The 14,952-nt window shown below is 44.0% G+C and overlaps 1 protein-coding gene across 1 annotated transcript in view; it reads left to right on the top strand.

Moving 5' to 3' along the window:
* The window catches only part of MTHFSD (methenyltetrahydrofolate synthetase domain containing), a 16,398-nt gene extending 1,827 nt beyond the window's left edge, over window positions 1-14,571 (top strand). Inside the window, exons 2-8 of the mRNA XM_026856909.1 lie at window positions 11-150; window positions 1,436-1,549; window positions 2,296-2,409; window positions 4,481-4,571; window positions 5,455-5,567; window positions 5,770-5,895; window positions 13,898-14,571. Coding sequence (XP_026712710.1) covers window positions 11-150; window positions 1,436-1,549; window positions 2,296-2,409; window positions 4,481-4,571; window positions 5,455-5,567; window positions 5,770-5,895; window positions 13,898-14,413 — 1,214 coding nt within the window. The 3' untranslated portion in view covers window positions 14,414-14,571. The remainder of the gene's footprint in view (window positions 1-10; window positions 151-1,435; window positions 1,550-2,295; window positions 2,410-4,480; window positions 4,572-5,454; window positions 5,568-5,769; window positions 5,896-13,897) is intronic.
* The last annotated feature ends 381 nt before the right edge of the window (window positions 14,572-14,952 follow it).

The raw sequence follows: 14,952 nt of genomic DNA, 5'->3' as shown, positions 1-14,952 counted from the left end.
CCCCCGTGAGGCGCCGGGCCGCGCCCTCAGCTCTGCCCCCCTCCAGGTGCCTCCAAGGGGGACGTCCGGGAGAAGGTGTGGGACTACCTGGAGGCCAGCGGCCTGGCCGATTTCCCGCGGCCCGTGCACCGCCGCATCCCCAACTTCAAGGTACGGCGGCCCGCCTGCGGGTCTGCGCCGCTTCCTTCTGCCCCGGCCAGGCCCTAAGGGGCTCCCCCACCTCTCCCCGCCCTTCCCTGCCTGTCGCTGCAGCCCCCAGCCAGGCAGCAGCGAGCCGCACTTCGCCGCGGGGTTGGCGAGTGACGGCAGAGCGCGGCAGAGCTCAGAAAAACGTCGCGATGCAAACAGCACGCGTATATAATCTATAGCAAGTAAAGAAGGGCAGCTACCCGTACCCGGCAAGATGTGACAGGTGTGTGCTGCGTTTTGGGCAGTGGACACAAAAACCACCTCGTGAAGGCGATAAATATATTTATGGATGGGGAAACGGAGGCGTTCAGAACTGGATTTCACTCCCCAGGGCCTTCAGCAGGTCCGTTCAGCTGAGGTGACCCATCTTACAGGGCCTAGCTAGGAACATACAGCGTTTGGCTAAAATGTGGCCAAGTTATCGCTGGTAAAGTGTTGCTGGGCTGCGGTAGAGAGGACTTTTCCTCCTGCTCTGGCTGCGTTGTGTCACTAGTTTGATGGATGGGAGGAAGAAATTAAACTTGAAAGTATTCAGTTACTCAGGCCGCAGCTCGACTGTCTGCCTGTTTTAATCCAAGCTCAAGGCGTGCAGCCACGTATCTGCTGAAGAAATGATTAAAATAGTGTTGTGGGGATGTGTGCTGGGTATTTGAGCCCATGAGCAGCATTAGGAGATTGGCTCTGCTTTTGCTCAGGGGACTGGCAGAACTATTGTCCATTAGTTTGGCACTGAGGTAAAATAGGTGCAGAAGCACGTGGAGGAAGCTTGAGGCCTTATCATGCCCTTAAGGGGATATTAGAGTTGAAATTACTGCTAAGCTTGAGCGCCTCACTTAAGAAGTGGAACTTCATAGTTCAGTGTAGTCTCTCTAAAGAGAGAGCCTTGTCCAGAAAGTCTTCACCTAAAAGAATCTGTGACTGTGCCTTGTGTTTAAAGGAATCTCTTTGTATTCATCACTGAAAAGTGAAGTTGATCTCCAGCTTTCAGTGAGGTGAGAATGAGGCTGAAGTCAGGCAAAGTGAATGTACCTGGATCCCCTCTTTTTCTGAGGCCTGCAAGGTTTTAGTCAAGCTCTCAGCATCCTTTAGTATGTGCAGGTTTCTCATAGAGAACATCACAAAGTTAGAACTATGTCCCTCATATTTGAGATCTGGGGAAATCAGCCTCTCCGTAGGATGAAAGAGTGTAAATTTCCCTTCTCTGCTGTGAACTCCTTGGTGATACACTGATATCTTATGAAAACAGGGTGCTTCCCACGCTGCAACAAGGCTTCTGGGTTTACAGGAGTTCAAAGCTGCCAATACTGTAAAAATAAATCCTGATGCTCCCCAGAAGAACGCTCGCTTTCTAACACTGGAAGTAAGTGAATGTCTTCTCTTCTCTCTTGATTCCTTTCTTCACTCAGGGGTCTCGCCAGGCTTGCTGCTCTATTAAAGAGCTGGATGTGTTCAACAGAGCACGCGAGGTTAAAGTGGATCCTGACAAACCTCTAGAAGGTGTTCGGCTGGCTGCGCTGCAGGTAACACACCTTTGCACCCCCGAGGAGGAGAGTGGGACAGCAGAGCAGCGCTCAGCAGCAGCTCCTGGGTCAACACCTGCCATGTCTCTGGCAGGAGCTTTACAGGTCCTAACCCTCGAGAGGTTGTTCATGTAATGTCTTTGCCTTTTTGGCAAACGGTGAAGGTGCAGGTAGAGTTTGGGGGAATTAATTTGTTTCTGCAGAGCAGTAGCTGTTTCACCATCATTCTGTTCTTATTCCTTGAAACATGTAGCCTTGTCTCAATTTGCCTTGTGTTTATCACAAGGTGAATGTGTGCCAGACTTACCTCAACCCAGTGCGTGTTCACTGGCTTATATGAGTAGCTCATTTGTGGACATGTCCTTTAGATCAATAGGTGTGTCTTGTCATCTATTTCTTAAATAAAAACTCATCTAGAATTTTGCTGTACTGAAGGGGCTTCATCTACAAGTGCTACACAACAACGTGAATTGCTCTGTAGCAAGCAAGATGATTGACCACGTGAAGTCTTACGGGACGGTAAAAATATTTCTTTAGTGTAGAATGAGCCCCTCCTTCTAATGTGATAACTGCTTTTGTTACACAGGCAAGGAAGACTTTGCTGGTTCCCACACCACGTCTGAGAACTGGGCTGTTCAATAAGATTGTTCCACCTTCGGGCGCAACTAAGGAGATCCTGCGAATATGCGCCACGTCTCAAGTAGGGATGAAAACCAGGAAGGGTCTGAATTAACTCGCGGAAGAGTGTTGAGTTATGATAGTCCAACTAGAAGTTGGAAAACCAGATGCTACCTGAAATACTGTTCTACTAGTATGTTATTTTTTCCTGGGTTTGGGTAGACATCCCCCAGTCATTATTTTTGGTTGTTGGTGGTACTTGAATCATGAGGAAATGTAGTCTTTTTGCTGTATTTTATTAACAGAATGGGGTTGATATTTTGTGAATGCTTTTTGGAACATTCCCAGCGACTTTCAGAGGTGACTTAGATCTTTAGGTTTCTAATAGATTCCTGTATTGTGCAGTTTTGAGCTAGTGAACCCTCTAAGGAATACTTCAGCGTTTACAGTTTTTGCCTAATCCGGTCGGTAAAATACCAGACGTTACTAAATAGGAGAGATCAGTTCTTTTAGAATCCTAAATCTAAAACATTAATTCTGTCATTTGTGTCAACTGAGGTACAAAAGTGTGTGAACAGTTTTCTTTTGAAGTGTGGTATGTTGCTGCCCTCTGGTGTTAAAATGCCATACTGTACAGCTAAAGTTGTTTGGCAGAGAAACCCGTGTTATTTTATATGCATCTTTATTTGATAGAAAAACGTTAATAACTGGTACAAAATGAATAGGCCAGCTATATAGGGTTTATTTTGTTCTTTAGCTCCTGCTGAAGGCAATAAAGTTCTACAGTAATCCTGTATACAACTGAGGGTTGTAAATGGATGGTAATTAGCAGCGACTTTCTTTGTTGGAAGTTCTATTAAAGTCATTAACTAATTAAGCTTTTCAGGGTTGAAGAGCACTTTTGAAAGAGACCTTTCTCTTGACCCGCTTCGGGCCTTGTCGTATCTGATCTGTGATCTTACCACCATGTGTCTGGTTTTTCTCCCAACCAGGCGTCCTAATGAATAAATGCTATTAGCAGTTTATATTTACAAAGCACTGTGCAAACAGTTCTTACCACACTCCTGTGAAGTGGATAATGAGCGTTATTACTGATAGTCAGCAGCAAATTACTGATCTTTTCTGGTTTTGCACTTTACACAGAAAATTGTGAGGGCTAACAGCACAAAGTTGCACTGGTGTGAGGAGGATTTACATTACGCTGTACAAATACAGTAAGAGTGAATCAATCACAAGATATCTTTTAAAAAGTTTTAAATACGATATTTGAAAACCTAAATAAGCACCGGTTTTAATTTCTGCAGGTCTGTGTTCTTTAGAGAGGAGCCTGAAGAGGGCTGGGTGGGGAAAAGCAGGCAGAGAGGGGGAGGAAAAAAAGGATGACGGGGCTACGTAAGGTTTTTCTTTCCACTTGTCAGGAATGGTGTGTTCTTCTGTTCATTAGTGTCTTAGATAAAAGGTTTTGGTAAAGATAGCACATGCAATGATGATCACTCAGCAAAGCGTTGAGGAATGTAGTCTTGGGGAACATGTAGGCAGCTTTGGAAGATGCTTTTAAAGATGCAGGTGTGGAAAAACTGCCAGTGCGGTAGATGCCGTGTGAGATGGAGAGTGATCTAGCTCCTCTACCTGGTTGTGCTTCAGTAAAGCATTTTCTGCGACTTCAGGCAAGAAGCTTAACATCTTTATGCTGTAGCTGTGTCTAAATTAACTTTGTGATTTGCACGTGAGAATTAATTCAAGAATTTGTAGTGCTCTGGTATTCCTCATGGGCATGAATTTCCCTGTTAGGACTAAGTTAGTAGTAGAAGTAGGGTAGGAAGTGCCATTTGCCCTCATTTTTAGAAATAGATGTCCAATAAAGGGTTTCAAAATATGAGGTTTTGATCCTAAATAAGTAACCTTGCTTAAAAAAGTGCCCACCTCCTTTAGCTCTTCTTGAAGTGTGCCAGAATTCTTGTCACTGTAGTAGGGAATCTATTCTAGGATTCCCTTGAGGATAACTTTCCAGACATGTACAGCTTGCCTATACATGGAAGAAACACTTTGAAATGTGGGGAGTTACTTGGTTTTATCAAAATATTCTGGATTTCTGCCTCACTTGTTGGAAGACTGTGCATTCTGCAAACCTACAATTATGCTTTTTCTTGCAGGGTATAAAAGAATACAGTGTGCCTGTAGGTCTTGATGGGAAAGCACGAGTGGACTTGGTTGTTGTAGGATCAGTGGCTGTCTCTGAAAAAGGTAAGATAAAGCCTTGTAAGCTTTTCAGGAGGAGGGTCCCAAGTCACATTTCACAGTGTCAGTAGGCTACACTGCGTGTTCCTTTTGGCAGACCTGAACCTGTCTCTGGAACTGAATTACGGTCTTGAGTTCTGTCTCTTCTGTGTGACAAGTCACTGATCCCGCTCCAACCAGGAGGAATCAATGCCTGCTTTACAACAATGCCAGCAGGACTTAGTGGACACACAGCAGTGTGGGTTAGAGCATGCGGGCTGGTGTTTTGGCCTTCAGTAGAACTATTCAGATAATGTTTTTTGGTTTGGGTTTTTTTTTTAAAGAATCAAAGAGGGCTCCCTGTTCAGAGGATCTGCTCCGCTCTCACAGGGGGTGTGAAAGGACATGTGTTCCAGCTGCTGATTCAGTATCTATTTGGGGATCAGATTTTGCATTTTCTAGTATTTTGAACACTTGCTGGTAGTGAAAAATTCTCCCCTGACTTTATCCATTGCCTAAAAATGACATGCTTTTTGTATGTGACCCAGACTCCTCTTCACCCACGTGAAGTTAACCTATGTTTGACATGGAGAGGGGGTTCTAATCACAACGGGTGAATAGGCTTCCGTGTTAACTGAATTGCACTAAATTTGGTTTATTCTGAATGGCGGGCTCCTGGGATCCTTTAGGAGTTCACTGAAACTGATGTATTATTTAAATTTCAGTGCTGGTTACGAGAGAAGTTGCATCTTGTGAGAGATGCTGATCGGAATTTTTCCCAAGTTCCAACTTTGGGCTTGGTTTATCTGTTGCAGACAGCTTAGTTTGACTGCATGCTCTTAACAGTGACCAGCCTTTCCACTCTCCTGTTTCTGCGTTTACTGTCACTGTTTACTTTTATGTATTTTAGGCTGGAGAATTGGAAAAGGAGAAGGTTACGCAGACATGGAATATGCAATGATGGTGTCAATGGGTGCAGTGCAGGAGGATACACCTGTAGTTACTATTGTGCATGACTGTCAGGCAAGTGAAAACATCCAAGTGACGAGTCAGAACTGTGTGCTGCTGCGTGGTGTGTCTGAAGAAGAGACTCGGCTGGTGTTGGAGTGGCATCTTTGTTTCCACTGTCATTGACAGATTTTCCTGTGTTACGAGATGTCAGGAATGGTGCTCAATTTTAATGAATTTGGTTTTAACTGCTTACCACATCGCTCGTTCCTTGCAGGTGGTTGACATAGCAGAAGAGCTTCTTGATGATCATGATTTAACTGTGGATTATATACTCACTCCAACGAGAATTATCAAGACTAACTGCAAAAGACCGAAACCTCGGGGAATAATATGGCATAAGGCAAGTTACCTCTGCTGGTACTGACATTCTGTTGTTAAGTCCCCCATTTTTACCTGTGAACACATTTCTTGTACTAGAAATACTTGGAAAAGGAGCAAATGTGTTTGTCAGATGAATGAAACAACAGCATCAGTGTTCAGCACTTTTTAAGTGGTAATGGTGTGGAGGAGAAATATGTTACTGAAGCTGAGGTGGCTGTATCAAATGAATTACAGGGTGAGAGTCCCTGGAAACATTGTTCCTGGATTTTTAAGGTAGACATCATGTCTTGTAGTCGTTTGCTGTATAATAGTCTATATAATCTGAGGGGCTTCTTCTCCTTATGTGTTTTATTCCTCAGTGCTCACTGAAATTAGCTCCGTTCACTTTCTGGAGGTGATACCACAGAGAGAAGTTCATGGCTTTAGGCCGTGGGGAATGGGTGGAATATGTGCTGCTGTGGTGGTGAAAGGACGTGACCTGGTGGCTGTATGGGATTAACTTTCAAAGGATAGCTGAGTTTGTCTGGAGCTTCTTTTCAGGTAGAGGAATATGGACTTTATACTGCTTTAAATCATGAATCATTATTTATTGACAAATATTTTTTTATGGGTTTGGCTCACCACCTCCCCAGGATTGTCAGAAACTTTAGCAGCTTCACAAATGGTTTCAGAAAAGCACTTAGTGAATTGTTTTACTGGAAGTTCATGCTGGGAAAACTTTTTCTTTGTCATTAGATTTTCATTCCTAAAATCATCCAGTTAGGGAGCAGACGTCATCTTGCATAACTGAGTAACAGTAGGAACGCTGAAATGAGGAATAGTACACCCATGCCTTGCACAAACCACTGAGGAATTATTAGTGAATGCTTCTAGGGAAATCAAAAGTTGTTTGTTGAGCACTTGCCAACTAGCAAAAAGAGTTAAATTTCTTAAGGTAATGTATCTACAACAAACAATTCTAGCCAGTACTATTTTTATTCCTATGCTGGGAGAGTGTTTTACCCTGCCTGTGGTTGAGGATTTGAGGTTATAAATAAATAAATAAAAGCTCTGTCTGTACTAGTGCATTTTTTCCATTGAATTATTTTTGAATCGTAATTTTTTTAGGATATTATTGAATGTAATTGTTTTGAAGGCCTACCCCTTGTGCTCCATCCATCTTGCCAGCATACTTTTGATCACAGTCTGTCTGTCTTAGTGTCAGACTTCAGTCTCATAAGTGGCCTTGCTAAGACTTTTTTTTCTTCTGTCTCATTGCCTTTAGCAGTGACATTTTTCAAAGGTCTGGGGAACACAGTCTCTTGCAGGGGCTGTGTTGACTTTTTTGTGAAACTTTTGCTGCTCTTGAAAAGTCAGTCAGTCCTAAGCAACGTATCAAATTTGATCTTAGCTTTGTGGTTCTTTGCTTCTCATAGGTTAAAAAAAAAAATAAAAATCAGTATTATAATATATGCCTTATAAACTAATGAAGTATCTGCCACAGCTCTGCTTTAGTGGTGGTGTCTGAATAATACGGCACTCGCTGAATTTTCTACAGCTTTCACTGAGAATGGAGCACATTACACGTTTGAGCCTTTATTTGAATATCTGAATGTTGTTTTAACACCTAAAACTGCTTTTGGCTGTTCTTCGGATCATACGTTGATTAGATAAGAATGTTGGAGATTACTAGCCAGAGCAGGGGTAATCATTACATTTCTGTTTTGGGATGAGAACAAAGTGTGTCTATATAAAGAAGAAAGAAATGAGCATTATTCTTTGACAGGGAGCTGAAGGACTTATATTAAGTTTTGTTTGTGCTTTAACTGTATGATCAACTCCTGCACAGAGGGTCTTGGAGTTGGGAGGTCCAGTTAATCGACAGGGTGTTAAAAATGCAGGATTTGATACGGGTTATTTAAGTTGTTTGTCCTGTGACTTTTCCTGGCTGCTTCTACATCCTTTTCTCCTTGAAATCCTGGATTTACTGGTGCATTCCTGTTCCTCAGAGCAAAACTAAATGAACCAAGAGGTAGTGAGTAAATAAATGACCCACTTCTAACTATGGTGTTTTGTCAACACAAAGTAGCTTTAACTCTATTGTTTAGATGTGTGATGTGTAAAATACGTTGCAAAAACGTTCATCCTTCAGGAACATGGCTGGATCAAGCCAAGACAATGATTTAAGAGCTTAAATTAAAGGTGTTTGCAAACAGGGGATTACAGCTAGGTATTGTTGTAAAGGATGTGCTTTCCTGAAGCTGTTAGAATAAATAGCCATTAATACATACGCTGTTTTCAGCTCAAAAGGTGTGAGAAGGTACTTCGGCAGCAAACAAAATCAGTGTCTCCAGGCTTGATTTCTGTGCTCAAAGAGGTGCTGCATTTTCTTGGCATGGTTTTATTACGTACTATGTAGGAAGGGAGTAGATATGGGGACAGGGTAAATATTTGTTCCTCTGTGAGTAAATAAGTCGCTTCTTGGGGTAATTAATTGGCATGACTTGCCCTCAGTTGCCTTCTTTCAGTCTTCAGTGCAGAATTTCCAGCTGAACTATTTCTTGCTGTCTAGGTGGTACATTTTTCCTAAAACAGGAATATGTGAATTACTTGCTGTGATTTTAGTCACAGAAATGCTGATTTAAAGAATTCCAGGGAAGTCTAAGAGCTACAATATTATCCATACCAAAGAAGCATTACCAGTATCAGTGCTCGGCACTCTGGAAACACTTCTAAATACAAAGGCAGCATGGGAGTGTGCACAGGGGTAAGTTTTTTGCGTCCGAGTTCAGGGGTTTGAGAAATCACTGTGTGCTCTTGGAGGACAGCAAGAGCTGCTAAGAGCTGAGCACTCTGGAAAACTTTATTTGGATGCCAGTGGAGAATTATTTGGCTTCATCTGTCTTGAAAATCTAACCCATTGTTTCTGGGAACTCTAAATTCATGAAACGACTTACTTTCTCATTTAGTGTTTTGTATGGGTAGCAGTGATCTTTATCTGTGACACGGTCTATTATATTTGTCACAATTAAGAAGTTATTTGCGCTGTACTTATTTTAAATTGAAACTGTACAGACCAATTAAAATATTTGGGGTCATGAAGAGGGAAATGAGAGTAGTTGGTGGAAAAATCACTATATTCTAGCAAGCATTTCCTTCTGTTTTTTAAATCATTCTTTTACTGAGAATTTTATAGAAGTAGGAAAAGATTTTTCCCAAAATGAAATGAGCTGGGAAGAATCCCTGGGTCTGATGTTGAAAGAGTTTAGTACGCAGTGGCAGAGATGGAAACTGTCTGACAACAAACAGCTTTTGATTCGGGTCTGTGATAGACTATTTGGAAAGTTTTACAGCTCAGAAAATTCACACATTCAAGCTGGCAAAAACCTTTAGCCAGGGACACAGTGTTGCTATCAGAAGAAAATTGCCATTATTTTAGCCAAGGTTTGGTTTGGTTTTGTTTTTTGGAGGGATAGCGTGAGCAGGGCGTGCTTCCACGCATGGTTAAAAGTCTCAACACCTTTGCAAATCTGACCCTTGCTGCGGAGTCCATGGAATCAGTTTTTGCTTGTGAATTCTAAATGTGGGTTGCATAAGTTTCTCCTGAGGGACACTAGCAGACTTCATGGGCTGCCAGCTCCCAGAAATATGCCCTCGGATTGCGTGCACATATTTGGACATTTTGTACAAATGAATGATAAAATGTTTGACTGTGCTGGCCCGTCCTAGCTGTCTTGGCTTTGTCTGTGCTTTAAACCCCTGTGAGCTCAGTGCTTCTTGAAACAAGCAGTTGATGAAAGAGACATGAGAAGTGGGTTCTGCCCTGAAGGCCTTCAAGGACAGTCTGGGGTCAAAGACCCCTCAGGATTGGCAACGATGACTCTTTCAAACACCTTCTGCATACCAGTCTCAATACTTGGAAAGGCTGGTGGACTCGTTGTACTAAAGACTGTTTGGACTTGTTCACAGCCTTCCAAGGCAGGGCAGCAGCATCTGTCTCCATCTTGAGCCACATCAGTCGGTGTGTGCAGAGGGGTAGCTACATGGAGCGGAATTAAACAGGAGCCCTAGCATGCTCTGCAACCTATAGCTGTCCTTCCCTCATCTGCCGTACATCAGAACCACGCCGCCTCTGCTGCCAGGGAAATCAAAGTGGTGTTTGGCTTGGCCTGCACTGTATCAGGGGTCAGCATTACTCATTCTGTCAGAGGACAAACACATCTTTCATTTTCTCCAACTAAATATTGAAAGTGGCTACGTTCACTGTTCTGGAATAACAGCGATTGAAGAGAGCCCCGATGTTCCAGCAGAGACATTGTAGAAGTCCATCTGCTACTACGTTGTTTTGGGACCAAACCAGGTGTCATGAGAGTGGATGCTCGGGGTTAAGTGCTGGGAGATTTGTATTGGCACTCGGCATCCAAGACTCTGTTTTCTTCAGGTTTCAGTCAGAAAGGGGCCACATTTCCCTTCTCAGCTCCTTTCCCATAGCCCAGTAATTGTGTGCCAGAAGAATTCATCTACCCTGCTGTCCTCTTTCCCCAAGGCTCTCCCAGCTATGGCAGGGAGTAGGCAGGATTGTTAAATGATTAATTGCCTTTGGTGGAGTTATTTTTAACCTGAATCACTTCAGTTACTGAGTTTATAGCGCAGACCCACAAGCGCTTCTGTTGGCCAACCCCAGAGGGCTGAAGTATGGAACTGGCCTGGGAATTGGTGGTCAAGGGATAATAGGAAACTTCTTCAGCTGGCTTCACTGCCAAAGCCAATCATTTAGCGAAATCCCAACACTCAATACAAAGTTTACAAACATCAATAAATGGTTTGGCCTTAACTTTATAAAGATGGGGGGAGCAAGGGAAGAAGCTTCCACCGCTGGGTTTGCCCAGGTCTACATAACTGGATCAACCAGACTGGGGGTAGAACCCAAGGCTTAGCCTAAAGCAGTAGGCAAAGCTAGGGAGGAGGGACCAGCCGGCACAGGACCAAGAAACGTGCAGCTTGTTTGAAAAGAGAGGAGGAATATCTTTGGCCTCCCTCCACATGGAAATAAATCACTGCAATCCTCCACAGCTCACAAGACAAAAGAAACTTTTTGCATGATCGTAATTAGCAACACATTGTACTACCACAGAGTTCTTTTGTTTGCTGTTTTGCAACAGAGCAGAGCAAGCTTTTTCCTCTCCTCTGCCCCTTTTGCCCTTTTGGCTCTCACCCCCCGCACCCCAAAAAAGGTAGTGAATTGGTTTGTTGAACTGAAACTGAAATCCCAAACTCGGTTTCTGCCCTTCCTTGACATAAATATGGGGAAAAATAACGGAAGATCTTTCAAAGTTTGGCCCAGCTGAAAGATTCTCCTAGAACCCAGGGAAAACAGCCCTTAAGGTACATCCTCTGCCTCTCTTTTGTGGCAGAAAGATGTGAGTTGACAGTGTCAGAACTTGTCTAATGTAGGTTTTTAACAGAATGTTTTCTATTACCGAAAAATCCAAGTGCCAAGCCAGCTGCCTTTGTTGCTTTGATACTGTAAAGGCTACTTACAGTTATATCTGCACAGGGCTGGATTTAAGGGAATGACAGGTTCACTTCAGGGGGGGTTGATCAAAGCTTCAGCTTTTACAGAAAGCAGCGGTTCATAGCCCTTACAAAACCATATATGCTGTTGTAACTGCATCTTCCTGAGTTTGCAGGGAGCCTGAAACAGGAGCTCCAAGAGCTCCAGCCAGATGCCAAAAACTCCTGGTCACTCTAGTGAAAGGAGAGGCCATGTTGAAGCCTGGCCAGTTGAAGTTTCTTGGAGAGTATGCTGGTCTCTGGATTATCTAAATCCTCTCCTTGGTTTGGCCTTGAAAGATTGGGAGTTCCAGAGATTATCCTCTCAGTGCCCATCTCTTTCATTGCTTTAATCTACAAAGTGGTGAGGCTTTGCCCTTGGTGGCACTCATCTTTCTAACTAAACACTCAGTCCATGCCCTGTGAACTGAGTTTAATTTCAGGGTGAAAGGAACTGTACGTACACTTGGTAAGAGGTTGAAGTTGTGCTTTGGGCTCAGGAGTGATTAGTTGCATGAGAATAGAAAAATGTTTTTCCTGTTTGGTTTAATTAGCATAGAGCTTACATTTCACATAGAAATTTGACAGAGGACAACAAATGTTCCTAATTGTTGGCCAGTAAAAACAAAGTAAGATGGCTTCAGCCATTGGTTTGATGTTGTATCGCCCAGGGAAGGGGAGTTTGCTGTCAAACACAGCAGTCTGAATTCTTGGCTGAGAAAAACAAATCAGTCTAAGAATCCACAGAGCAATAAGTCTTCAAAATCTGAAAATGGCATGTACCTTTCAGAGTGCAGAGGCTCCCAGAGCCCCAGAGGAAGCCCTTGCCTCTCTGTACTGCCTGCCAGATCAGGCCAGCGTTATTCAGAAATTGTTCTGAGTCATAAAGTTTGCTTGTTTAAAGGGCCTGACCCCAAACACCTTGAATCTGGGTCTGCAGTGTAGCAGAATGGAGGTGGCCTCCACCCATACTGGTTAGTCCTATCCTGCTGTTTAATATTGTATGAACAAGATAGAACTAGGACAGGGTTTATGTAGGTTAGATTTTTGTTTAGTTTCAGCCTGAAATAAAACTTGTTTGCTTCTCAGAAGAGGAGCCTTGGGAACGTTGAAGAGACCTCTGTTGACTGACTTTCCCATTATCTAAACCTGACATTGCCCCCACCCTGTCTTCAGTTTTACTCGAGTCACTTCAGACAGAGCTGGGCTACTCTCCCTAGAGATCTGTACATTTTCAACTTGATGTGGTGCAGCCAGATCCAAACTCACTCTGACTGTAATTGCAGAACCAGGAATTCAGGGGCCCTGAGGTGAGCGAGATCTGAGCTAGGAGATGTGCAGGCACGTTCTAGCCAGGGTTTGCTGGTGCTAGCCCAGTGCAGCCTGCTCAGTAGTGGCTCGTAAGCTTGGGTGCAGAGCCCCGCTAGAGTGGCTCGCTCACACTGTGTGGGCTACTAGCCTGGGTCTCTGCTAGCTCAGGCATCGCTTCCCTAGGCTCTGTTTTGCTCCCTAAATTTAAGAATTGGATCTTGTGTTGATGGATGTTCTGCTTGTCCGGCAGCCAAGTACGAATTATTCCTCCTTCCAACTGCAGTCTGCAAGCCAAGAACTAGACCACATGAGCTGGGGAACCACTGCGTTTCCTGCCAGCCACTGAGTGCAGCCTGGGGCATCTCATGCCTGAGATGGATAGAGTTCAGCTGTTGAGAGGAAGAGCCCTTCCAGAAAAGCTGCTTGTGAACCGGGGGTGGATGGAAGGGGAAGAGGGTTCACAGTTCTGAAGTAGAGTGTCCGGGTGCTCTTCCGTTCTGTGATCCAACCCAGCAAACTGATGTGGGATCTGATGAGTAGCTGCGGGTGGTGTGTGAGGTCGGATGACAAGAGGGAGGCTGCGGTGATGTGCCACAACCAGAGAACGTGCCTCCAGCTGGGCCCACACTCAGAGGAGCCCCGCTACAAGGCACGCTCCCCAGCTGCAAGCTTAACACCATCGTCCCACCCCATTGTGCGACCCAGCCTACGGGATATCCTGTTTTGGGGCAAAAGAGCGCAAGGAGGTCTGCAGAATGGAAGTGCCTGATGGTCTGATGAACTGTAGGCATGTAAGATCCTGCCAGAGCAGGAGCACAGGCCCTCGGTCAAAGCAAATATTAAGGGATAACAATGCGAATGCAAATCTGAAAGCACTCTGATAAAATAAATGTCAAAATCGAATAGTTCTGAGTTTGGTTTTGATTTTCCTGCTGGATCTACATTGTGCTGCTCGCTTAAAGAGTAACTAATGTTTATTTTTATCCTGCAGTGTGTATTTAGGGAGCAACTTCAGAATCAGGCCAGCAATTAGTAACATTTTGAATGCTCTGGCACTCTGAATGGTAGCAATATAATAAGGTTCCTCTCTTTTTATGGCACAGATGGATCCTGATGGTCGTCGTCTTTTTTTGGAAAGCGAGAAATCTCTTAATTGTATCTGTCTTCCTCCTTTTTAGGTCAGCTATGAGATGCTGGGAAAAATCCCCATCCTAAAGAGTCTTCGATACAGAGAGAAGCAGGCTGGCAAGGATGTTACCCTCCAAGATGAACATTCAGACTTGGCAAATGCCAACGCACCAGCAGCGTTAAATGAGAAGGCGATGGCTGAAAATACAAGACCGCAGGCTGCTACGGGCTCAGCTCAAATAGGACAACATTATGTTGAAAGTGATTCTTTAAGCCCCAGATTAGAGGGATCTGGCATGATTACTACTGTGTATGTGGGGAACATATCTCCCAGCGTAAGAGTGAGCGAGCTGAAATGTGCTTTAAGGGAATTCCATGCAACTCCTTTACGACTGAATTGGCAAGGAGCACAGCACAGGGCTTTTCTCGATTACAAGGATAAAGCAACCGCAGAGAGTGCTGTATCCTCTTTGAAAGGCTTGAGCCTCGGGGGTAATACTTTGCGAGTTGAGCTGGCCAAGAATCAGAGAAACAAAGGGCAAGTAGAAATCAATAGTCAGAAGTGAATATGAATAGAGAGGGGGGGCAAAAAAATAGTCATTTTTTCATCGTTTTGCGAGAAAGCGACCTAAGTTTTCAAGGATATTAGTATATCCTCTGATTCCTGCAGGCTAAACAACCCAGTGCAAAGCCAACTTTTCAAAGAACTGAGGCATACATCTCACAGCTGACTTGCCTGCCTCCTTCCTGCACTTGTACCTGCAGAGCGTGTTTATCAAGACAGATGGCGGAGAGGCCCTTTCTCTAAATGGTTACCCACGAGCCCCCACACTCTGTCTATTTGTTTTTCATTGGCCGTGGGTTGATCTGCTGTCGGTGTTTGTTAGACCTGGATCAAAACCCTGCCCCTTGGTAGCTGTGTGCAGCCACGTGTAGCGAGGTGGTTATGTTCTGTCATCTAGAGGTGGTACCTGCAAATAATTTGTACTCGTGATCTTAAAAGCCAGCTGGAGAAAATCTCTCTTAAGGATTACAATTCTGTTTACTGAAAAATGGGGTTTGCCCGGTGAGAGTTTTCAACATATTTTTCATAAAAATGGGGGGG

Source organism: Athene cunicularia, assembly GCF_003259725.1.
Source record: "Athene cunicularia isolate RWA chromosome 11 unlocalized genomic scaffold, athCun1 chr11_part1, whole genome shotgun sequence".
Lineage (NCBI taxonomy): Eukaryota > Metazoa > Chordata > Aves > Strigiformes > Strigidae > Athene > Athene cunicularia.
The sequence above is the reverse complement of the archived record's forward strand: the minus strand, read 5'-3'. Positions and strand labels throughout refer to the sequence as shown.